This window comes from Lepidochelys kempii, chromosome 3 (assembly GCF_965140265.1).
Source record: "Lepidochelys kempii isolate rLepKem1 chromosome 3, rLepKem1.hap2, whole genome shotgun sequence".
NCBI classification, from domain to species: Eukaryota; Metazoa; Chordata; order Testudines; family Cheloniidae; genus Lepidochelys; species Lepidochelys kempii.
The window spans coordinates 37,080,075-37,106,265 of NC_133258.1; the positions used below are offsets into that span (position 1 = coordinate 37,080,075).

The window sequence follows — 26,191 nt, forward strand, 5'->3', positions numbered from 1 at the left end:
GCAACGAAAAGGTAACATTTCCAAGACAAACATCACTTCTGCCCTATAGTAAAAGTAGTAAAGTTATGAACACACATACGTACAGCACACACATACGTACAGCTAATATTGCAGTGGAACTGCTGATGGGCTGACTATGCTGTTTTTTAAAAATTATTTACAGCTGGTTAAAAATATTCATGTTATTTTTAAAAAGGAAGAGGCAAGAATCTTTCAGGATCCTGCTTTCACATGTGGCTAGTCAATAGATGAAGAAATATTAGTTCAGAAATTACCCTGAAAGAACGAAAACTCTTTGGGAACTTAACTAAAGTGTTCACTTTGTTGTAATTGGTGATAAATGACAGCTAGCTGCTAAAATATTCATTCAAGTTTCACATGCAAAATTAGATCTTCTTGTGAAAGAAAAATGAAGTGTAAAGTGTTGGTTAAAATCCTTTGAAGAAAATAAACCCACATAATCCTTATTCTGATTTTTTTTTTATATCAGAAGCACAAAGTATTTTTTCTGTCTTGCCTGACAGATATGGAGCATATATGGAAATAAGTTTTCTAAATACACATTTTATGTACAGTAGATGTAAATTATTAATCAGTATCTCAACTGGATATAAACACCAAGAGAGAAGAAATATTGTTGTTTATATCTTTTATTGTTTATTTGTTCCCCCCCCACACATCCAACTAAAATGAAGTGCATGGTCATGTTTTTTCTGTATTATAATATAGCCTTTAATATAACAGTTCCCATCTCCAGCCAAACAAAAGCTTTAAACTTGAATTATAATGTCTGCAAGCTACATCACATAACAGACAAATACTGTCTTCAAGGATTTTAGGATTTGATCCAAACTTCACTGAAGTCAATGGAAAGACTCTGATTGACTTTAATAGATTTTGGATCAGTCCCTGAGTGTGCTGTTAAAAGCCCTGGAGAGACACACTGTTCTAATCCACATATTCAGCCCTCAGTGACATTAATGAGCATTCTACACAGAGACCAAATGCAGTATACGGACCTTAGAAAAGAGCAAATTCCTTACAAACTTTCTCATTTTATACTGTGGTCTTATTCTTATCCAGGGATTGGCAATGTTTGGCACGCGGCCCACCAGGGTAAGCCCCAAGGTGGGCCGGGCCTGTTTGTTTACCTGCCGCATCCATAAATTCAGTTGATTGCGGATCCCATTCGCCGCAGTTCGCCATCCCAGGCCAATGAGGGCTGCGGGAAGCGGCGGCCAGCAATCCCTTGGCCCTCACCGCTTCCTGCACCTGGCCACCTGATATCAGGCATTTCCCCATTTAAATATAAATAGGAAAGGCATGCAGGATCTGTCCCAATATCCACAAACCAGCACGAAAAACAGCGTATATTGTTAAGGCCTCTCATATCAAAGAGTGCATGTCTATGCAATTCTCTCCACAAGTCAAACTCCAACTTAAAAGAATTCTCTGCTGCATAAGAAGGAAATGCAATTTTCCATTCTTCAAACTTCATTAATATTCAGTCTTTTTCCCTCCACACTTGATCAGAGACTAATTACATGCAATTTGACTGTCTAGGAGTTGTTTGGTTATCTGTATGAAGAAAAGTGGCAACTTTGTTTTATTGGAGAAGTGTATTTTTTCAGTCATCTAGAATCCAAGAACACAACACAAGGAATTTTTCTCAAACTGTACAGAGAGAGAGAGAGAGAGAAAACCTTTGTCCAAACACCATGGATGGAAATTTAATTCCCAAAGGAGAGTTTTTCAGAAGGCTACAAGCATATGAAATTAGGGGTAATCCAGGAAACTCTTTTGCAACATTAACTATAGCATTTGCTGCCAAGTGAATGTTATAACTCATCCATACTGAGCTTCGTTTGACATCTACTAGCTCATCTATTCACGAGAAATGAAACTTCCATTATTTGATTACATTTGTGTTTCTCGTTATTGGCTGCACCTCCCTATTCGGCACCATCTGCCTCTTTGAAATTCTTCCTTCGTTATCTTAAACTCATATACTGCACTAATACTACATCAGGGTAGAGGGGGGAATCAGTGCTGTATCCTTTTGTGTCCAAGCCATAATTCTGAAGCCTAAGGCTATGTCTACACTGCACACCCCGGTGGCTGTGTGTAGGGTATACATAGCTACACGCAGCTGTGAAAAGCAAGTTGCATCCACACTGTGGTGTGTAGCTACATCCACTAGTGAAAGGGAGCTGCTGGAACCTTTCCTCACTGCATTCCCATTGCCAGAGCCTTTCCCTGTGGTCTTTGGGAAAGGCTCAGATAGCAGTGAGACAGTGGGACACTGCACTTCTAAAAATAGGAGTATAGATGGAGGAGGTACTGCTTGGATGTGTAGAGAGCCATTCAGGGTACATACCCACAAGGTTCAGGCATGCCTTTACTTTACTCACCTTATTCTCATGCCATTCAATGAGCTTTCATTCTGTTCTGTCAACATTTGTACTGTACATATACACCAGACCCTTGCTAGAACACATGTCTATATAGCACAAATTCACATATAATGGGGTCACGGCCATGGATCCCAAATTTAATTACTTTAATTGCAATTCATTTTAATGCAGTCCCCGTGTTAACGCAGTACCATGCATGGATCCCAAATCCCGCATTCTAGCAAGGGTCCGGTGTACATTTGTGTGTATGCTCACACATACTTTGTACTTATGTAGCACCTTCAATCTGAAGAGCTAAATATTTTTAACAAACATAAATGAAAATACTTGTGAAATAAGGAAGTATTTTTATTCCCATTTTACAAATAGGGATATTGAGGCACATAACAGTAAACTGACTCATGCATGCAGAAAGCTTCCTGAACCCAAATCTCCTGGCTCCCCTACTAACATATGCCTCTATTAATATATAGGATCCAGTAGGAAACACTACTGGGTGTAGTGCTTACTAAACATGAGTAGTTCAACTGATGGTAGTAAGCACTTTGCTGGGTAGTGAGCACAATAGTAAATAAAAATGCTGGTTAGAAAATAGTTGTTTTTCTTTCCAACATTTTTGACTTTGTTAAAAAAAATTTAAATGTTTTTTAGCAACCAAAAACTGAAAAAAATTGTGGTGAAAACAGCTAAAACCCAGAACATTTTCAAGTGAAAGTAGACAAAAAACAAAAAAAGTTCCCTTTTCATCCAAAAATACTCAAAGAGGTTTTTGGCTTTCCAATGAAAGATCTTTTTTTTTTTTTTGAGGAAGGTAGACACTTACAACAACAACCAACCGACAATAATACTAATAATAATTTGGTCAAAAACAATTTTCCTTTGCAAAAAATTAGACCACCCCTAAAAATGTTTGTCAGATAAGGTTGCATAGGCAATAAATACTGGACCAATTCACAGTATAGAACTACAAAGGAAAACACGTTTTATTTGTGGCCTTTATTTTCCTCATTTATGATAAGAACATAAGAACGGCCATAATAGGTTAAACCAATGGTCCGTCTAGCCCAGTCCATCTTCTGACAGTAGACAGGTGCTTCAGAGGGAATGAACAGATAATTATCAAGTGATCCATCCCCTGTTGCCCATTCCCAGCTTCTGGCAAACAGAGACTAGGATCACTTCAGAGCAAGGTTTTGCATCCCTGCCCATTCTAGCTAATAGCCATAGATGGACCTATCCTCCATGAATTTATCTAGTTAGTTTTTGTTATATTCTTGGCCTTCACAACATCCACCGGGAAAGAGATTCACAGGTTGACTGTGAAGAAGTAATTCCTTTTATTTGTTTTAAATCTGCTGCCTATGTGCAAGTACATTATATCCACTGGATCACCCTTGTCCACATGCTTGTTGACCCCCCTCAAAGAATTCTAGTAGATTAGTAAGGCATGATTTGTGAAGAAGCCCAGAATGTTTTCTTCTTGCTACTGTTTTTAACATTGAAAAGACCAGGTCTTGCCTAATTTACAGTTTTGCTTATAATCTTTGGCATAGAAATTGGATTATAACCTCACAAATAACAAGAAACTGAAATATGACCATCACAAGAGGGGAAGGAATTTTTAGAATGTTTAAAACTCTTGTTTTTACTGATTTTGCCCATTGTGCCACCTAAATTCCTTCACTGGCTTCCTCTTCTGCATACCATCACATGCAAGCTCTTGCCATTGCCTTCAAAGCCATACATGACTGTCTTTCCCTTCTTATCTGATTGTATTTCGCTGTTGCATGCATTGTAGCTGTGTCAGTCCCAGGATATTTGACAGACAAGGTGGGTGAGATAATATTTACACTCTTGAATGAACTCACACAGGAAAATGATAAAATGATAAAACACAAAACACCTCACTACCGTGGGTGACTACTCTTCACAACATGATCACTCTATATCTGACCTATCAATACTCATCCTCAGAGGAAACCTGCACTTTCAAAAGATGAGCCTGGGAGTTTAAATTCATTACTCTGCTAGACTAAAAATCATGGACTGAACAGAAACACTGAATTTATGGCTTATTACCATGATCTGTAACCCACTAACCCTCTCTTTTTGTCCTATTACTGCAGAAGTGTTAACAGGCCACTCTACCTTGAATGGTCCCTTACAATATGTGCTAATTACTTATGCTAAATAAGCTGTTCCACCTTGCATTTTGCTTTGACTCTGGGAGAACCTTTCCCAGACTTGAAGAAGAGTTCTGTGTGGCTTGAAAGGTTGTCTCTCTCTCCAACAGAAGTTGGCCCAATAGAAGATACCTCACACAGGTCTCTCTGTATTTCACTTTGCTACTCTCCAACCTCGTCTTCTCTGCTAGTGACTCCAGCCTCAATGCACCATTTCTCCCATGCCAACACCATGAGCTTTCTCCCATGCCAACGCCTGTATAGGCAACTTGAAACACCCTCAAACTTTGGGAGGATCAAAGTCCATAACCTGGACCCAGTTCCAAATGTCATAGCAAGCACTAGGTCTATGCATCAAACCAGAACTTTGAATGTAAACATCACGGCACTAGGGTCTTATCCTAAGATCTGAATTTTGAAGCTAAAGGTCTTGTTTAAAGTTATTTAGAGAGAAAAAAGGATTGTGCATCATACAACAGTTGCTATGTAATCAGTATACAATCAATGCTATGTATCTTATCACTATTTAATACCTGATCCTACACAATGCTGCATGCTGTCATCTCACTTCAAAACCAATGGATTCGATGGGAGTTAAAATGCTCTGCCACTTGCAAGACTGTGCCCTTATGTAGGCATTAATAAGAGATAATAAAAGTTATATAATAGTTTTTTTATTAATAAATCAGAAAAATCTACTTTTTTGCTTAAAGCTCTAATTTTGCTATGTGGCATCTCGAAAAATATATTAAAATGCTTTAAAATAAAACATTTTTACTATTTTTTTTACATCCATTTTAAAAGATTACATTTATTGATGGAAAACTACACTTAAGAGAAGGCACTTCAGAGAAATTATCATTCTGAATGAATACACCACAGTTTTTCAGAATACATCTCAGGAACAGAATCACATAGATGGTGTAATAAATCTACAGACACCACAGGACTTTTATTAGTTGCACAGCTTCTAGAGAATATGAAAAAAAAATACATGATTTAACTGTTGATTGTAAACGTGCACAGTGTTTAATGAAAACTTTCATTTCTTCAATATAAATTCAATTATTTTTTTCTAAATGGAGAGAGAATATATCAGCTACCTTCATCTCAATTTGTTTGGTGTCTAGATTCTGAAAAAGCAGCTTTACTCTTGTTTTTCCATCGTCTGAAGACCCCTTGAGCTGAGAGAATTTAAACCTCCAGAGCACATTCTGCAAAAAAAATAATGTTAATTAGGACTCTTTGATATTACACTCTTACACCCAGAACTTTGCATTATTGAGCGATTTTGATCCGACATCAAGAATTTAAATGTCATGTAAAATAAATGATGGATTAATATAGTTTGGGCAAGAGGATGGTTTGCATAACAAATACAATTTATCAGCTCTACTTCATACATAGCAGCAAAAAAGATACACTTTTTAGTACTTCCCTACCCATGTAAGGGTGTACAGAGATCAAGGTAAAATCCTGTGCCTATTGAAGTCAATGGGAGTTTTGCAAACCTTAAATCTCCCAAGCCTCACTTGGCTCATCTGTACAATGAGGGGAATGACACTTCCCCACCATACACCAGTATTGCAAAGCTTAATTTTAAGGTTAGATGAAATGTGCTACAGAAATGCAAAGCAAAGAAATGCAAAGCGGGGGGAGGGATAGCTCAGTGGTTTGAGCATTGGCCTGCTAAACCCAGGGTTGTGAGTTCAATCCTTGAGGGGGCCATTTAGGGATCTAGGGCAAAAATTGGGGATTGGTCCTGCTTTGAGCAGGGGGTTGGACTAGATGACCTCCTGAGGTCCCTTCCAACCCTGATAGTCTATGATCTATGATTTACACTATTGTGTGGGGTATTCAGTCATTCGTATGCCAAGAAATAAGAATCCCCAGGTCTGTCTCAGCCTCGGGTCCCTTCCATAGCAATACATGGAGCTGTGCTACATGAATCACTGGGTTTACCTGGGTATTTTTAAAAATTACAGAAAGAGACTTATTGCAATCAGTCTTGGGAAATTAATTGTTAAAATCACTGTAATTTTCTGCACTTCTCAAGATGTTTTCCATGCATTATAGTATTGGACTTAGAAACGTAAAAAAATGAAGCCAAACAATCAGAGTACAATTTCCTTCTGATGTTTCTGTAACCTCCAATCACCAAGGAAATGCCTGTGCACACTGAGGGGAGCTGGGAGCTGGTGGAGGAACCATGAATCATTCCCGGTTGAATGCTCTGAAAGCCATTTTAAAATGAAATAATGGCAGAAAAGCAGTTTACTGGTTTCTTTTTGTTTTGGTTTTTTTTTTAAATCTGTTTTTTTTAAAAAAATCCACATTTGAAAGATGTTTTCTGCCTGTGGACTAGCAGTATGTCTCATCTGAAAACAGCAGACATTTTGACTGTGAATATTTTTTAATATTTGGAAGATAATACTGATGGGATTGCTCTGTGGTTGCAGCTCAATTAGAGCAGGAAGAAATGCCAAGTCCTCTTCAACAGAGGTTAGATTATTTTCACTCACCCAGAAGATGGATGAACTGGGTAGCTTTGAACTACTCCATCCAAACTGGACTCCTGATGCATGTGGTTAGTAAAATCAAGAAGAGGAGTGTTTGAGTTATTTGTTATTTAGATGATTGATGCTTGCTTATTAGAGAGCAGGGTCCCAGCTTCCCTTAAACAAGTAATTAAAGAAATGATTGCTTAATGTTGTTAATTATTACATCAGAGTCCTCATATTCCCTTGATGATGATGAAATATTTATATTATCTTAGTGCCCAAATGCTCCGATCAGTATTGGAGCTACAGAATGCCGGGCACTGTACAAATATAGAAAGAGACATAAGCCCAAAAGGCATGTCATACAAAGAAAAAAACAGACACACGTTAGGGAATGAGAACACACAAGCAAATCATCCTGGTGAAGAACCTTAGCACAGCTTTGTTAGTTGCATGTACTGTATTTTTTTAATAGAGGAAAGGAGGAATAGGAAAAGGATAGAGCTGCGTTCTTGGCTTTGGGATGGTATGGGGTTTGAATTGGTCACACTGGGTGATAAGCTCCTCCTAGCAATGGACATATACCTGGCTTATCTATATGGTGGGGGGATCTGGTGGCTTTCACAAAGCTCTGAATGGTCTCTAATCCTTTGAATGGGAGTGGAAGGGTACTAGATAAGGACCTCAATCAGAAAAGTGTTGAGAGGAAGCAGAAAATCCTAATTATCTCCTTCTGTGCCCCTCCACCCCAGCTCAGCTGAGCCAGCAGCACATAGTACCCCAGATTTCCAAACACAATAGCTAAAGAATCAAGTGCTCTAAAGCATACACTAGGGAAAGCTCATAAACCTCAGTACAAAGTAGCTGGACAACCTGAATATGTTCCGAAGCGATCATATTACAGATTAGCTGCTGCTGTCCATTGCTGCCTCACAAAATCAGCAACTGTGGGCAAATAAATGCTTTTTCTCTCCTGCACTGTCCTATGGGGAGACAATATTTTCTGCCTGAAGAAAAGGAATGGATTGGGGTGGGGAGCAGTGGCCCTTTCCTGTCATATTTCATCTTCCTGAAGTTAAATGATAGAGGATGTGGCCATGTAGAACCACCTGACAACCCCAGTGAAGGGGGTCTCAGGGCTAGGATTGGGCTGATGAGAAGTCTCTCTGAAGGCAATGAAGGATGTAGGGGAAAGGGTACATTTTTTGAAGGAGAGGGATGACTATGCAAAAGGCCTCAGCTCAGTTCCACAGAACACTCATGGCCAATTATTAAGGTTGAAATAGAATTGTGAATCCAATCGTGAATCCTTCTGCACAGATTTGTATGCAGACAACATAGCAAGATGCTCCCAGCAAGGCCCTCTAGTTTCCCTTACTCTCATAAGAGTCTTGTACTTTCTGTTAATGTGTCGATGTGAGATTACTGTTGAGGTTCAGCATTTTTCTGCAGCATTTTCCCCCTAATAAATTTAATTAGTCAGGGCTGGATGTATTGATCAGGTACTCTGATCTGCCATTAAACACTGATTAAGGTAATGTTCCCCTTTTTGCTCCTGAAAACAGATGGGATAATTTGATAATTTAGTCTGCAGAAGAGAAGAGTGAGGGGGGATTTGATAGAAGCCTTCAACTACTTAAAAGGGGAGGTCCAAAGAGGATGGAGCTCGACTGTTCTCAGTGGTGGTAGATGACAGTACAAGGAGCAATGGTCTCAAGTTGCAGTATGGGAGATCTAGGTTGGATATTAGGAAACACTATTTCACTACGATGGTGGTGAAGCACTGGAATGCATTACGTAGAGAGGTGATGGAGTCTCCATCCTTAGAGGTTATTAAGGCCCGGCTTGACAAAGCCCTGGCTGGGATGATTTAGTTGGTGTTGGTCCTGCTTTGAGCACGAGGTTAGACTAGATGATCTCCTGAGATCTCTTCCAACCCTACTCTTCTATGATTCTATATTAGGTTAGCCATTTTTCTGTATCAAACCTGCAGCTCTCTATTCTAAATTAATCTATTTTTAAAAGTCTTGCCTGAAATTTGTGGACACTTCTCCATTGACTGTATAAACCGTTATTTTAGATGTTGTTACTTTTTTAATTTTTAAAAAGGCTCCCTGTCCTCTTAGTTAGTGGAAGTAGGAGACCATCATCCCAAAACTCATTGAAACTAAACAGGAAAATATAGCCAGGTGTCACCATTTCCCCAAGTGACTTGTTGCTGTTTGTAATGTGCTAGGTAGAGTTCTTCAGGGAGGCATTTAGTTTTCATTTCACACTAGTGTTCCGCTTCAGAATATAGGACAGAAAAGCAAAGGCTAAGGTTATTACTTTTTAAAAGACTATAAATATTTATTTTGTTTATTTGGTATTATTCATCCAAAGGATCCCAAAATGTTCTCCAAACTTTACATTTACAGGAATCATTTTGTTTCTCACTGAAATGCAGCCAACCGTGGAGTGGAATGCAGAATCTGTTTGAAAGTACCTAACAGCACTATGACAACAATTTAGCATAAGAAGTGTACAGAAAAGCCACAGCCAACTTAAAACTGCTGAAATAAAAAAGGTATGTAGAATGTATTTGTGAAGGCCAAATGCAATGTAATTAATACCAACACTCTTGCAAGAAAGAAAGAAGAATGTGAATGTACAGTTCTTGAAATTTTATACCCTAGTAAATAATACTGCACATGCTATGGCATTAGTCCAGATTTACACCAGCACCGATGAGAGCAGATCCTAGTCATGAAGTCTTTAAACAAAGCCACTTTCAAATTACTGATACATATTCTAAAAAATAAATACTTTGGTCCACATTTCAAAGAAGGGCATATTTTTGCTTTTCTCTAAAATCCAAAACGGTTCAATCAACTTCCTTCACACTGTTAAAAAAAAATATAGTTCTGTTCTAAGAGTAATCCCCCAGTGTTAAGGTTAAAAAGTGATTTATTTATTTATTGCCAGAGTTACTGTGTTGCTAAAAACACAGATCGTCAGCTAGTGTAAATCAGCATAGTTCTGTTCAAGTAAAAGGACTTACACCAATTTATCTAAGCTCAGGGGTTTGCTCACAAAATGCAATAAGATTCACATTAAATTTTACTTGAATTGCAGAACATTTTGCTGGCTTTGCATCCTCTGCAGATGTAGAAAATGGCTCCTTCTCCACTACTGCAGCTTCAGTAGACAGGGGCCTGCCACTGCCATTTCCCTTCTCCATTCACTTTAGGAAATTTAATACCAGCATCAGTAGAGCACAAGGACCAACCTTTGCTGGGTCTTGCAAGGCTAGAAGGGAAAGGAAGGTTTCTTACATCCTCTCCTTCCTTCTTGAAATTCCACACAGGGCTAAGCCCAATTCAATCTTTTAATTGTCTTATGGTAAGGAGTGGTTTACTGTTCTCCTAAACACACAGGTTCAAATCACACACCACTTCATTTTCTCGAGATCAGTAAACCGCCGTCCATCTTGTGGTTTTTTTGGGATGAAACCTTAGAAACTGAGGTCTGGGTTAAATATCCAATGACTTTTCTTTTGTTTGTTTCTTGTAAAAATAACCATTTGTCTTGGTGTCCTTGGCCAAAATGCCCCCTTCCATGCTATGGCACAGGCAGGCTATCCCTTTCCAATTCACAGCTGGGTGCGTTTCAGTGTGGGACCATATCAACAGACTTTGTAATGTGCTTTGGGATCAAAAGTGCTAGGTAACTGTAAAATATTATTAAAACCAAGCTCATTAACAGCAGTATAGAACAGATTATGTTTTTAGCTCCTTTTCCTCTTACCTTTGTTTTACTGTCAAAACAGGTGAATCCCAAGGCAAAGTCAACTGTGAAACACAGAGTTACTCCTTGCCAGCTGCACATATATGTTTTAGACTGGAAAAATATTAATGTTGAGAATACAGTTTTATTATCATTGTTCTTTTTATCCAATAACAGTACATCTTATTTTCTGTTTGTGACAAGGCACCAAGCCCGTTACACTAGGAGAGAATTACAGCAGTCTATTGATTAAAAAATAATCTGTAAAAATAATATATATTTACAACATAGTATCAGAGATCTTAGGCTGTTTTTTTTGTTGTTTTTTTTTAAACAGCTTTTTAGAACCTGGCCAGATCTGATTTATAACTGTCCACTACAAAATAAAAAACTAAACAATCCAAACTAAAAAGAACCATTTGTAAAATCCTCTGAGAGAGATTTTGGAAGACTACTTAGAACTAACTCAAAAGGCTAAATCGATTATATAATAATTGGTTCTCACTCGGTTTCTAACAAACTTTGTGTACATAATCAAATCACTGGCGACTGTCTAACTATGAGAACAGTATCTGTCTGCTTCACCTCTCTGTATACTTTAACCTTTGCAAATAGTCTGTCTGATTTTGCAAGATTTCTTTAAAGCCTTGTAAAACTACAGTAAGGTACCACCACAGTACCAGTGGTCATTATTAAACCAATTAACTAGCACTGCTCTCTTGTCAGCTGCTGAAATATGAATGTTAATTCTTTGACCTCTTTTAGGTTAAAAAGATTAAACTTATGGTTTAACTTGAGGTTAAACTTAACTTGCGGTTAAACTTATGAAAGCGCTTTACAATTAAAAGTCTATTAACATTTAAATTTACCTCTATCCACATCTCTAATAGCATCGGTATTGCAGTTCCTAACCAAAATACACAGTGTGCACATTTAACATATATTTATGTCTTCATGTAAACTAGATTCAGAATGTAAAGACAGGCAGTCTTCAGCACTCCTGGCTATAAATTTAAAAAGGGGCTGGAAGGTTTTCACATTGACATCAACAGCAAAAATCCCACTGACTTCACTTATTGAGCTACTGAGCCCCTTCTCACGATCCCCACACCCTTGATTTACAGAACACTTTCCAAAATGTTTAATATAGCCTCTTGATTTACTAAAAGCCTGAGTTTTCCCAAGGGAACAATACCTTGTCCTCATATTAATGTCTCATAAGCAGCAATGTCATCTCATCTTTAGAGATTTGTTTATTTAAAATTTTATGTCTGGATAATCTTTTTGAAATTCCAGATCTCAAAAAAGAGGTTCTAACAAATGAATGGTTTGTAGGAAATTGATAAATTAATAAAACTCTAAGTAGAAAGTTGATCCTTTTGGTATTATTTAAAAAAGTAGTAAAGCTTGAGATGTTGAAAAATAGACATTTTGACATTCTTGAACTTTAGCATTTACTGCTTTTGAAGGTTCTCATTCTAATATTTTAAAAAATCTTATTGTTATGATCAAAATACAATTTTTTGTCAAACTTAGTGATAGTCTAACATAAAAGGAACTTCAACTGAGTTACAACATTGACATTTTATATAGCTACATTTTTTAATGGTTGCAGAGTTGATGTAATTTATCTATCAGCACTAGAACTGGTTGAGTAATGGGAAAAAAGACTTGTGAATAAGCAGTTTGATTTGCTGCTGTTTGTGGATCATACTATTGGCAAGAATATTAGTGACTGCCATTAAATTATTAATATGTTTATGAGTCTCCAGTATTTCACATATTTATTATAAAACGTCATGAATTGTTATTCACCATTTGTTCTACATTATTCTTCTACTGAAAAGATTCTACTGAATTCACCCCTTCTTGTCAACTGATGAGAATAGGCCACTTCCACCTTAATTGAATTGGCTTCATTAGCACTGACCCCTCACTTGGCAAGGCAACTCCCATCTTTTCATGTGCTGTAATATATATACTGCTTACTGTATTTTTCACTCCATGCATCTGATGAAGTGGGTTTTAGCCCACAAAAGCATATGCCCAAATAAATGTGCTAGTCTTTAAGGTGCCACAAGGACTCCTCGTTGTTTTTGCTGAAAAAATTCTGTCATCCAGGGCCTGATTCAGCAAAGAACTTAAACATTTGCATATCCTTATGGACATGTTTTTTAAATCAGGAAGCTGAAAAAACAGCAGATACCTAACCAATCACAAGGCCACAGATAGTAAATACTAAAAGTGAGCAGTTCACAAAGAATTAGCCTGAAATATCTGGTGAATATTGAATAGTTATGCAACTAACAGAACTGGTTTGCAAATGACCTGAAAACTAAAATACAAAACAAAACGACAACATTTTCAGTTTGATAAATACATCACCATAAACCTAATCAGGAGCAATCTTCATTAGGGACATGACAGTCTTTTTCCAGAAAACATCTTTCAACAAAAATACTTTGGGTTTAGCTATATCTATTAGGGGAGAAAGTTGATGTTTAACCTGAAAGGCGACATATTGCAAATGCTCACTGACTTAGAATCTGAAAATCTTAAAAGGCCTTAGCTTGGAGGTTATCAAACACTTTCATGATGTGGATCACATTTTAATAGAGATCATCCAGAGGACCACCTCCTCTCCCATTCACCAAAGCACAGACTACCATCCCTGTCCAGTCATGACTGTGACAACAACCTTCCTTTATGTTTGTGATTGCACAACATCCCTCTGGATGACTACAGCAATCACTGACATGGAAATTTAATATTAGGCACCCATTTAGTCTACTTTTAGTTGTCTTTTAATGTCTTTTACTGAAATCAATAGAAATTAGAAGCCTAAACACCTTTGTGGATCTGGGCCTATGTCTCTAGCCAGCTCTTGGCAGGTCCTGAGCAGTATTCCACAGACCACAGTTTGAGAACTCCTAATTAAGATTGTTGACATAGGAGAAAAGAATAGTATCACAGGTGTCACTGGCCCTTTAACGGGAAAGAGACCAGTACACCTGTGACTTGTCAGCTCACTCCAATTAGACTTAAAGGAGGGCACCTGGCTTTTGGACGGGAGAGAGCCCTGGTGAGTCAGAGCTGCCTGAAAATACTGACAGAGAAACAGAGAAGGTCGGGTAAGAGCTGCCTCAGGAGGTAAAGGAGAGACCAGGGTGGGAGGGGGGAGAAGTAGGAGGAGAACCAGCAGCAGCAGCCAGCTGGTGCAGAGAGCCACTGGGAAGAGCAAAAGGTTAATGATGAGGACAGGCCAGTGCTGGGGAACCCTTGCCAAGTTAAAGGAAAGCTCATGCAGGGGCCCTGATGAAGAAGGGGATGAAGCGGGTTAATGCTGATGGTGAATCTCAGGAGGAGGGTTAGGACTCACAGGCAGGGAGGCCTGGCTGAATGGGACATCTGATTTGGGGCAATGGGAGAAGTCTTGCAGGAGAGAAGTGGGTCTTGTAACTCTCAATTTGATGGCCTGGAGAGTGAGATCTTGTTCAAGGCACTGGGACAGAACGATCAATGACTCTGGTGGGTGATCTAGAAATGGTCACATTTAAAAGGGATTGAAGAGCTGCTGTGTTATAATCTTGTTTTACTTTGGGGATTTGAAAGAAACTGTTTTTACTATGAGGGATCTGTGGACTATGGCACTTTATAAATAAAAGAGTTTGAATTTGCCACCGAGAGACAATATTCCTTTGTATGGGTGAATTCCAAAGGGAAGCAAAGGTAGTTGTTTGTCATGCCCCAGCCTGCTTTAGGAGGGTGCTCCAGTAAGGCTCCACCTTGTAACACATAGGTTATAGTTAAAATATCTTCCTTGCTTATATGAAATAAAATTTGGGAACTGGATTCTGACACCTGCCTATTAGATGGAACTCAGGGCATATATGTGTAAGTTAATGCAATTTTTCTCTTGGCCCAAAGTAAATTATTTCAACATTTTTCATTAAAAACAAATTTCAGACACACCAGAATATTTTAATATTGTGTTTTCCTCAACACAAACCTTCTGTGGAATTGATACAAGGTCTTACTCAGGGTTATGTAAAACATTTCAAAGCAACTTTTCAAATATGCCTACTTGATGACAAATCTATGTTAAAACTGGCCTTTTATGATCCTTATTCATGTTGATGCCACACTTCTTGCTAAAATTAACACACATGAAATCTTTTCTGTATGTCTGTTTGAAGTACCCGCTGAAATGCTAATGAACAGGAGCTACAGTCGTTATTTCCAATAGCTAGAGAACATCAGCATGTATTTTCAATAAACTGTTAATATGAAAATACTAAGATGCTGAAGTTACATCTAGTTAAGGTGGCTCATGTCTATATTTCACAAATACAACACATTAAAAGATTAAGGTTGCAAAATCAAGCACTCAAATGGTAGGAAATGCCAGAATTAAGGTTGACTGCAAAACCTTAATTCTGTCACCTTGTGCATATGCATTATGATGCTGTCTTTAATTACATGTTCACTATATCAGGGTGACTTGCCTGTGGGCTGGAGAGCCTGGGTCTAAGCCAGCCCTGACTACAAGAGGGGCTGAGAGAGTCAAGTGATTTAATATTGGGGAGAAAAAAGCAGGAAACTGCAGGGTTGTGGCCAGAGAAAAAGCATGGAAGCAGGGCCAGAGGACTGGAAATTGATGGTTTCAAGTAGAGTTTATTATTTTGGACATTATGTTTGATTATTCTGTGATGAAGGAATCTGACTATTTTTAGTGTTAAACTATCCTCAGAAATGGTGCTGTAAGCCATAGGCGCTGACTCCGTGGGTGCTCTGAGGCTGGAGCACCCATGGGGAAAAATTAGCGGGTGCTCTGCACCCACTGGCATCCAAGCTCCCCACTCCTCCCCCCTCCTTCTCCCCCCCCCAGCCTCCCCCTCCCTCTCGGGGCTTCCTGCCCCCCCACCCCGCCGCCTAACAGCTGTTTGATGGCGCTTACGACTTTCCAGGAGGGAGGAGAAGAAGTGGCGAAGCGGCGCGCTCAGGGGAGGAGGTGGCGAAGGGGCAGGGCAGGGGCAGGGACTTGGGGGAAAGGGGTGAAATGGGGTGGGGCGAGGGCAGGACCGGGGCAGGGGGTGGAGGTTGAACACCCATCGAGCAGAGAGGAAGTTGGCGCCTATGCTGTAAACCACAAGAAAGACTTTCTGGACTACTTTAGGGGCCTGTGGGAGGGAGATAGTAAGGGCAGGGTGCCTGTAAAAGCAACCCATCATCATGAAGTGGTGCTCCATAAGCAGCCACACCTTGCAGCCACTACAATGACATACTATTTTTTCCCACAGGACCAAAAATTCAGTGCACAGGATTAACCTGCTCAGGGAATAAATCCAGGTTGTGTTGGTAAGGAAGCTGTTACCTGTAGAACCACTACCTCATTTGTTGCAGAAGTTGGAAGTTGTGTAGTAAAGGACGCAGGAGAATTTAGGAAGAGAAAGGATGGTCCCACGGTTAGGGCATTTGAATGCTTCCCTAGAGAACTGGATTCTATCCCTGCCATAGAATTCCTGTGTGATGCTAGTCAAATTGCTTAAATTCAGCATTTCACAGGTGGTCACTAATTTTGCATTCCTCATTTTCTGGAAGACTGACTTCAAGCCCTGTGACCTGACTTCCACTGAGCACTCAAAGCTACCACAGAAATCAATGGGAGCTGTGTTTTGAACATAAAAAGTACTCTGGAAAATCATGTGCTAGGATACCCAAAATTAGAGGATACTTTTGAAAGAGAAATGATATAAGGGTGAGGAAGAGGGATAACAAATGGTCTACATGTAAAGTGGAACAGGTGCAGAGAAGAGCTACGAGGATAATCAGAGGACTGGAGGGCCTATCTTATGAGAGGAGACCAGAAGAGCGTGGCTTGTTTAGTCAAGCAAAAAGAAAGGTTAGAGGGGATAAGATTGCTCTCTATAAATACATTAATCGGGTGAATACCAGGGAGGGTGAAGAGCTATTTAAATTAAATGGCAGATGAAATTTAATGTTGATAAATGCAAAGTAATGCACATTGGAAAGCATAATTCCAAATATACGTATAAAATGATGGGGTCTAAATTAGCTGTTACCACTCAAGAAAGAGATCTTGGAGTCATTGTGGATAATTCTCTGAAAACATCCACTCAGTGTGCAGCGGCAGTCAAAAAAGTGAAGAAAATGCTGGGAATAATTAAGAAAGGGACAGTTAATAGGACAAAAAATATCATGTTGCCTTTATATGAATCCATGGTATGCCCACATCTTGAATACTGTGTGTAAATGTGGTCACCCCATCTCAAAAAAGAGATATTGGAATTGGAAAAGGTTCAGAAAAGGACAACAACAATGATTAGGGTTATGGAATGGCTTAACAACTGTCATAAATATAAAGGGAAGGGTAAACACCTTTAAATCCCTCCTGGCGAGAGGAAAAACCCTTTCACCTGTAAAGGGTTAAGAAGCTAAGATAACCTGGCTGGCACCTGACCAAAATGACCAATGAGGAGACAAGATATTTTCAAACCTGGAGAAGGGGGGGAACAAAGGGTCCTCTCTGTCTGTGTGATGTTTTTGCCGGGACCAGAGCAGGAATGGAGGTCAGAACTCCTGTAAAGAGTTAGTAAGCAATCTAGTTAGATACGCGTTAGATTCTGTTTTGTTTGACTGGCTGATAAAATAAGTTGTGCTGAATGGGATGTATATTCCTGTTTTTGTGTCTTTTTGTAAATTAAGGTTTTGCCTAGAGGGATTCTCTATGTTTTGAATTTGATTACCCTGTAAGGTATTTACAATCCTGATATTACAGAGGTAATTCTTTTACTTTTTCTTCAATTAAAATTCTTCTTTTAAGAACCTGATTACTTTTTCATTGTTCTTAAGATCCAAGGGTTTGGGTCCGTGTTCACCTATGCAAATTGGTGAGGATTTTTATCAAGACTGTTGTTTACTATTTCTCTTAACACAAGAACTAGGGGTCACCAAATGAAATTGTTAGGATAAAGATATTCAGGCCTGTCTGCAAAGGCCTGTACTTTAAGAATTTAGGTGTATTCTTATCACTTGGCTAGTTCTAGAGGTATAAAAGAAGAATCAAGATCACTGTCTGTTGGTGTAAGGGCCTTCTCTTACTGTGACAGTCTGAGGCCCTGTTCTTAGGCTAAGGCCTTTGGCTAAGCAGCAGAGGCAGCCATAAGCTAGGAAGTAAACAGTCACATCCTCACATTCCAAACTAGTCATATTGAAATAAGGTGCTATTGGGCTGTTAGGCACTATCAGGACAGGATTGTATTCTGGTCGGCACCGCCGACTGGGCCATTAAAATTCCGTTTGGTGATGATGGGGAGATAAGGCAGGCTAGTCCCTACCTGTCCTGTCATGGCACTGCGCCCTAGAAGCCAAGGCTCTCAGGTGGCACCGAGCATTCTCTCTCTTCGGTACTTGGCTGGCTGGTTCTAGCTCACATGCTCAGGGTCTAAAGTGATCACAATATTGGGCATTGGAAAGAAATTTTTCCCTGGCTCAGATTGGCTTTGACCTTGGGTTTTTTTTCACTTTCCTTTGCAGCATGTGGGTGCTAGTCACTTGTCAGGATTATCTGAGTATATCACACTTAATTATTTCCCTGCCACTGCGGGGGCTTCCAGACACTGGTGCACCTCAGTCCCTATTCTCTGCCTGTGGCACATAATAGTCTAGTCTCCTGTGGGCTGTAATACTTTAGTCTAATTTCAGTTGGGTTTACTGTGCTGGGTGGTGGTGGTGGGTTGTGATAAATAGGAGGTCAGACTAGATGATCTGGTGGTCCCTTCTGGCCTTAAATTTTAATGACTCTACATATACTTTTCTCTTGCAGGTTCAGACTCTTAGTGCAGCACTTCATAGCATCCAGCCAGACTGCCTCTTCTCAATGTAAAAATCATGGGGGACAAAACTGAGCCTTAATTAGAAAGTGTGATCAAAGAGCCCTTGACATTTTTCCAGGGAAACTTGCAGAAAACTCAGCCCAGCTGGCAAACACACTGTGAATATGTATAGAGAGCAGGATAAAAGGGAAGGGAACTGAACTAACAAAACTCATATTAATGCTGTTTCAGGAAGTCTGGGATGCTGTCAACAATGCAGAGCTGTCAAGGTTCCTCCCCAACTCTGAACGCTAGGGTACAGATGTGGGGACCTGCATGAAAACCTCCTAAGCTTATCTTTACCAGCTTAGGTCAAAAAGTTCCCCAAGGTATAAAATATTCCACCCTTTGTCCTTGGATTGGCTGCTACCACCACCGAACAAATACTGGTTACTGGGGAAGAGCTGTTTGGAAATGTCTTCCCCCCCAAATACTTCCCAAAACCTTGCACCCCACTTCCTGGACAAGGTTTGGTAAAAAGCCTCACCAATTTGCCTAGGTGACTACAGACCCAGACCCTTGGATCTTAAGAACAATGAACAATCCTCCCAACACTTGCACCCCCACCCCCTTTCCTGGGAAATGTTGGATAAAAAGCCTCACCAATTTGCATAGGTGACCACAGACCCAAACCCTTGGATCTGAGAACAATGAAAAAGCATTCAGTTTTCTTACAAGAAGACTTTTAATAGAAATAGGAGTAAATAGAAGTAAAGAAATCCCCTCTGTAAAATCAGGATAGTAGATACCTTACAGGGTAATTAGATTCAAAACATAGAGAATCCCTCTAGGCAAAACCTTAAGTTACAAAAAAGATACACAAACAGAAATAGTTATTCTATTCAGTGCAATTCTTTTCTCAGCCATTTAAAGAAATCATAATCTAACACGTACCTAGCTAGATTACATACTAAAAGTTCTAAGACTCCATTCCTGGTCTATCCCCGGCAGAAACCAGCATATAGACAGACACGCAGACCCCTTGTTTCTCTCCCTCCTCCCAGCTTTTGAAAGTATCTTGTCTCCTCATTGGTCATTTTGGTCAGGTGCCAGCAAGGTTACCTTTAGCTTCTTAACCCTTTAGAGGTGAGAGGAGTTTTCCTCTGGCCAGGAGGGATTTTAAAGGGGTTTACCCTTCCCTTTATATCATAGAATCATATAATAGAATATCAGGGTTGGAAGGGACCCCAGAAGGTCATCTAGTCCAACCCCCTGCTCGAAGCAGGACCAATTCCCAGTTAAATCATCCCAGCCAGGGCTTTGTCAAGCCTGACCTTAAAAACCTCTAAGGAAGGTAACCTCCTAGGTAACGCATTCCAGTGTTTCACCACCCTCTTGGTGAAAAAGTTTTTCCTAATATCCAATCTAAACCTCCCCCACTGCAACTTGAGACCATTACTCCTCGTTCTGTCATCTGCTACCATTGAGAACAGTCTAGAGCCATCCTCTTTGGAACCCCCTTTCAGGTAGTTGAAAGCAGCTATCAAATCCCCCCTCATTCTTCTCTTCTGCAGGCTAAACAATCCCAGCTCCCTCAGCATCTCCTCATAACTCATGTGTTCCAGTCCCCTAATCATTTTTGTTGCCCTTCGCTGGACTCTCTCCAATTTATCCACATCCTTCTTGAAGTGTGGGGCCCAAAACTGGACACAGTACTCCAGATGAGGCCTCACCAATGTCGAATAGAGGGGAACGATCACGTCCCTCGATCTGCTCGCTATGCCCCTACTTATACATCCCAAAATGCCATTGGCCGTCTTGGCAACAAGGGCACACTGCTGACTCATATCCAGCTTCTCGTCCACTGTCACCCCTAGGTCCTTTTCCGCAGAACTGCTGCCTAGCCATTCGGTCCCTAGTCTGTAGCTGTGCATTGGGTTCTTCCGTCCTAAGTGCAGGACCCTGCACTTATCCTTGTTGAACCTCATCAGATTTCTTTTGGCCCAATCCTCCAATTTGTCTAGGTCCTTCTGTATCCTATCACTCCCCTCCACTGTATCTACCACTCCTCCCAGTTTAGTATCATCCACAAATTTGCTGAGAGTGCAATCCACACCATCCTCCAGATCATTTATGAAGATATTGAACAAAACCGGCCCCAGGACCGACCCTTGGGGTACTCCACTTGATTCCGGCTGCCAACTAGACATGGAGCCATTGATCACTACCTGTTGAGACCGACAATCTAGCCAGCTTTCTACCCACCTTATAGTGCATTCATCCAGCCCATACTTCCTTAACTTGCTGACAAGAATACTGTGGGAGACCGTGTCAAAAGCTTTGCTAAAGTCAAGAAACAATACATCCACTGCTTTCCCTTCATCCACAGAACCAGTAATCTCATCATAAAAGGCGATTAGATTAGTCAGGCATGACCTTCCCTTGGTGAATCCATGCTGGCTGTTCCTGATCACTTTCCTCTCATGCAAGTGCTTCAGGATTGATTCTTTGAGGACCTGCTCCATGATTTTTCCAGGGGCTGAGGTGAGGCTGACTGGCCTGTAGTTCCCAGGATCCTCCTTCTTCCCTTTTTTAAAGATTGGCACTACATTAGCCTTTTTCCAGTCATCCGGGACTTCCCCGGTTCGCCACGAGTTTTCAAAGATAATGGCCAATGGCTCTGCAATCACAGCCGCCAATTCCTTCAGCACTCTCGGATGCAACTCGTCCGGCCCCATGGACTTGTGCACGTCCAGCTTTTCTAAATAGTGCCTAATCACCTCTATCTCCACAGAGGGCTGGCCATCTCTTCCCCATGTTGTGATGCCCAGCACAGCAGTCTGGGAGCTGACCTTGTTAGTGAAAACAGAGGCAAAAAAAGCATTGAGTACATTAGCTTTTTCCACATCCTCTGTCACTAGGTTGCCTCCCTCATTCATTAAGGGGCCCACACATTCCTTGGCTTTCTTCTTGTTGCCAACATACCTGAAGAAACCCTTCTTGTTACTCTTGACATCTCTGGCTAGCTGCAGCTCCAGGTGCGATTTGGCCCTCCTGATATCATTCCTACATGCCCGAGCAATATTTTTATACTCTTCCCTGGTCATATGTCCAACCTTCCACTTGTAAGCTTCTTTTTTATGTTTAAGATCCGCTAGGATTTCACCATTAAGCCAAGCTGGTTGCCTGACATATTTACTATTCTTTCGACTCATTGGGATGGTTTGTCCCTGTAACCTCAACAGGGATTCCTTGAAATACAGCCAGCTCTCCTGGACTCCTTTCCCCTTCAAGTTAGTCCCCCAGGGGATCCTGGCCATCCGTTCCCTGAGGGAGTCAAAGTCTGCTTTCCTGAAGTCCAGGGTCCGTATCCTGCTGCTTACCTTTCTTCCCTGCGTCAGGATCCTGAACTCAACCAACTCATGGTCACTGCCTCCCAGATTCCCATCCACTTTTGCTTCCCCACTCTCTCCTGGAGAGTGGAAATCCAGGAGAGTGGGTTTGTGTGGGGGGAGAGGGAGGGGGTGGAGAGAGAACCTGGATTTGTGCTGGAAATGGCCCAACTTGATTATCAGACACATTGTAAGGAGAGTGATCACTTTAGATAAGCTATTACCAGCAGGAGAGTGGGGTGGGGGGAGGTATTTTTTTATGCTTTGTGTGTATAAAAAGATCTTCTACACTTTCCACAGTATGCATCCGATGAAGTGAGCTGTAGCTCACGAAAGCTTATGCTCAAATAAATTGGTTAGTCTCTAAGGTGCCACAAGTACTCCTTTTCTTGTTAGGATTAGGAGTTTTTCTCAGCTCCCCTTCTGCTCAACACCTACAGATCCAGAATGTTTTACAAAATATTATTTAAAATCTATATTTACTAATGATGTTTGCCAGTTTGGAGGTAACATGCAGAATAATAGCTGAGCATGCAGGATTTAGACTGAAGAAGAAAATGTAATTTATTAAGAACAGTTCCAGACAGCAGAGAGTTCACCGTATTTCATACTCTAACATATCTTTTGTAAAATAAAATATCCCATGAACGAAATGAGATTCAGTGACACTGCTCATGTAAGAATGAAAAATACATTGAGAAAAGTGTGATTGTATAGATTCATTTTAATAGAGTTGACCTGAAGTACTCTATTTAGTGCTCTGGTTACCAATGCCTTATCAAGCATGTTATTTCCACATATCAGCTGAATACAGGGGGAAGGATAGCTCAGTGGTTTGAGCATTGGCCTGTTAAACCCAAGGTTGTGAGTTCAATCCTTTGAGGGGGCCATTTGGGGATCTAGGCCAAAAATTGGGGATTGGTCCTGCTTTGAGCAGGGGGTTGGACTAGATGACCTCCTGAGGTCCCTTCCAACGCTGATATTCTATGAACACTGGCTCAGGTTTGGTTAATTCTTATACTTGCATGTGTGTGCGGGGCAGAGGGGAGGACTACCACTGATATTTTTTGTGGCATTGATTCATATGTAATATATTTATTCATTCTGGGCACAGCTTCATTTTGTACAATTCAACAGCAGGAATCTTACTTTTTAGTGCTTTTGATGAGCCAAAATACAACATAAAAATATTGTACCTGCATTCATCATTCTAAACTAATACGAATTTTACACCAACCATATTTTGTAAATGTACTTTTTAGAATAACCATTAAAAAGTGGACAATATGATAATTCATAAAACAAAATGAATTTACATCTCTGAAGCATTTCCTCTGTAAATTCACAAGCAACTTTATACAAAGTTTTTTGTATTTCTGTATTGAACTGGATTTTGCCTGTACATCACAAATATTTTTGGGCTCTAATTTTCAGTATATTCATCTTTTTCACAAGTCCATACATATTTACAGCACTATATAACAATTAATGAAAAATAACAGCAAGAATTGATGCACTGCTATCAAAAATAGCAATGTTGCATACAAATCTAGTTTTTTTCTTTTTAATAGACATGTATAGTGCTAAAAATCTTAATTTTAATTCAATTGTTTGTGCTTAAAATTATTTGTATGAAGCGTATTTTTTCACGAGACAATCACTAAATGCACAATCACTGAAAAACAAGCAAACAAAGACTTCATGACAACACAATTTTTATTTGCTCAATTAAAAAATGGTACACAGGAAAATGGCCATTATAAACTTATTCTGGTGATTTATGTCCTATAAAAATTAGTGAGTCTTGCAAGCCACAAAGAACAACATTTAGCACTTTACAATTCTGAAACATCGAGCAAACATTAACCGAGGGCCAAAAAGTACTGCTATTAAAGTCATTGGCAAACATTGCACAGTTTGTCTGGCACTTCTTAAAAATCCCCCAAAATGGACTTTATCCGCAACGTTAAAATAAAAGAGGAATTGAAGATTTTAAATGGAACATTCAGAACCTTCTCTTGAAAAATATCTCTTATACAAGCCTAGCAGATGCATACTTTCCTGTAATAGTACAGGTAACGGAAGGGCTGAAGTGAAATAAGTTAATGAAATAGATACAACAATTTAGCAAAGGCCCTAATTCAGCAAAGAACTGAGCAAGTGAAGAACTTTATGAATGTAAGGAATAAGGTAGAACTCAATGGGACTACATGCAGGTGTAAAGCGACTTGTGTGCCATTCTCTGCTAGATTGGGTACTAACAATATCGCTTAACTTGCATAAATTATAATTTTATTTCAGAGAAATTAATTACTTATCCCAAATCTAATCACAAGGTCAAGGCCGACAGTTTGAACAGAGGATATTTGTATAGAGTAACACTGACACTTATATATGTCCCAATCAGTGAGACATTTATACCAGTTTCACATCACACTTAATAAATTATTTTTATTATTCTTATTTTTAAAGCAAGCTCATCTGAAGTACAGAAAAAATGGGAGGAAGAGCTGACAAGCATTGCTAGTACAGTAGCCAAGTGAGTGTTCTGTGCCAACGGTAAGGACCAATTCGGTAGAACTGGAAGAAGGTTTTGGCCACAGAGTCTTATCGCTAATAGGGCACTGAAAGGTTTTTGCAGCTGAAAATACTTAAATAAAGAGAACATATAAAAATGTTATTTTCTTATTTTGTTCATTTGTTTGCCAGAATACACACGCGGCAGGGTTTTCCAAAGCATTCAGGCCTCACCAAACTCTGCTCCCACTGGAATTATAATCCCAGCCATACAAGAAGAAAGACAAGATGCAAAGGATGTGGGCAAATTAGAATGCAACTTTATCAATTCATCTGGGAAATACCTGCCAATAAATCGTACAGTGCAGATCTGTTCTTTCCTTAATCTTTTCCACCTACCTGGGAAGGGCTGCCATCAGCCCCCCACCCTGATATTACCCCTTGTGGAGGCCTTAACACCCTCCCCTGATATGAGGACTAAGAGGGGGGCATGAAAGGAGAGCTGTCTTTCTGTTGTACCAGATGTAGGAACCCCAGCCCCGCTTTGTCATCTTTCTTAGGGGCCACCTTCCCTTAAGTTCTCTTCCGGTACTGGACATCTGCCACAAGGTAACAGCAGCAATTATTTGTGCTGCCTCCTCTCTGCCCTCAAACAGTTAATTATTCCCTCCCAAACATCAGTGATAAATATATTCACTCCCCACTTGGACATGTGTTCCCTATCTTTCCTTTCCAAGGTGACCATGGGCCAGTCCAACTCTGACTCAGGTGATGATCCAAAAGGATGGGGGGAGGCTTAAAGGAGGGATAACCCTTTTTCTTCCCACTGGCCAGACAAAAAGCCCCTGCATTCAAGGCTGAGGGGAGTGCAATAGTAAAACTCCTGTTTACTGAGGAACAGAGTTAGGCCATGTCAAGGTTTCTTCCCCACTCTGAACTCTAGGGTACAGATGTGAGGACCTGCAAGAAAAACCCCCTAAGCTTATTTGTACCAGCTTAGGTTAAAACTTCCCCAATGTACAAACTATTTTTCCTTTTGTCCTTGGACTTTATTGCTGCCACCACCAAGCATCTAACAAATATAACCAGGAAAGAGCCCACTTGGAAACGTCTTTCCTCCCAAAATCTCCCAAGCCCTACACCCCCTTTCCTGGGAAAGGCTTGATAAAAATCCTCACCAATTTGCATAGGTGAACACAGACCCAAACCATTGGATCTTAAGAACAAGGAAAAAGCAATCAGGTTCTTAAAAGAAGAAATTTAATTGAAGAAAAAGTAAAAGAATCACCTCTGGTGGTAAATTTACTGATGATAAATACCTTACAGGGTAATCAGATTCAAAACATAGCCCTGGTCTACACTAGGACTTTAGGTCGAATTTAGCAGCGTTAAATCGATTTAAACCTGCACCCGTCCACACAATGAAGCCCTTTATTTCGACTTAAAGGGCTCTTAAAATCGATTTCCTTACTCCACCCCTGACTAGTGGATTAGCGCTTAAATCGACGTTGCCGGCTCGAATTTGGGGTACTGTGGACACAATTCGATGGTATTGGCCTCCGGGAGCTATCCCAGAGTGCTCCA

General features: G+C 40.1%; 1 protein-coding gene across 1 annotated transcript in view; it reads right to left on the minus strand.

The window, feature by feature from the left end:
- SNTG2 (syntrophin gamma 2) overlaps window positions 1-26,191 on the minus strand; it is a 529,846-nt gene that overhangs the window by 13,980 nt on the left and 489,675 nt on the right. Inside the window, exons 15-16 of the mRNA XM_073336143.1 lie at window positions 10,885-10,977; window positions 5,701-5,811 (exon numbers count right to left, since the gene is read on the minus strand). Of these exons, the coding sequence (XP_073192244.1) occupies window positions 5,701-5,811; window positions 10,885-10,977 (204 nt within the window). The remainder of the gene's footprint in view (window positions 1-5,700; window positions 5,812-10,884; window positions 10,978-26,191) is intronic.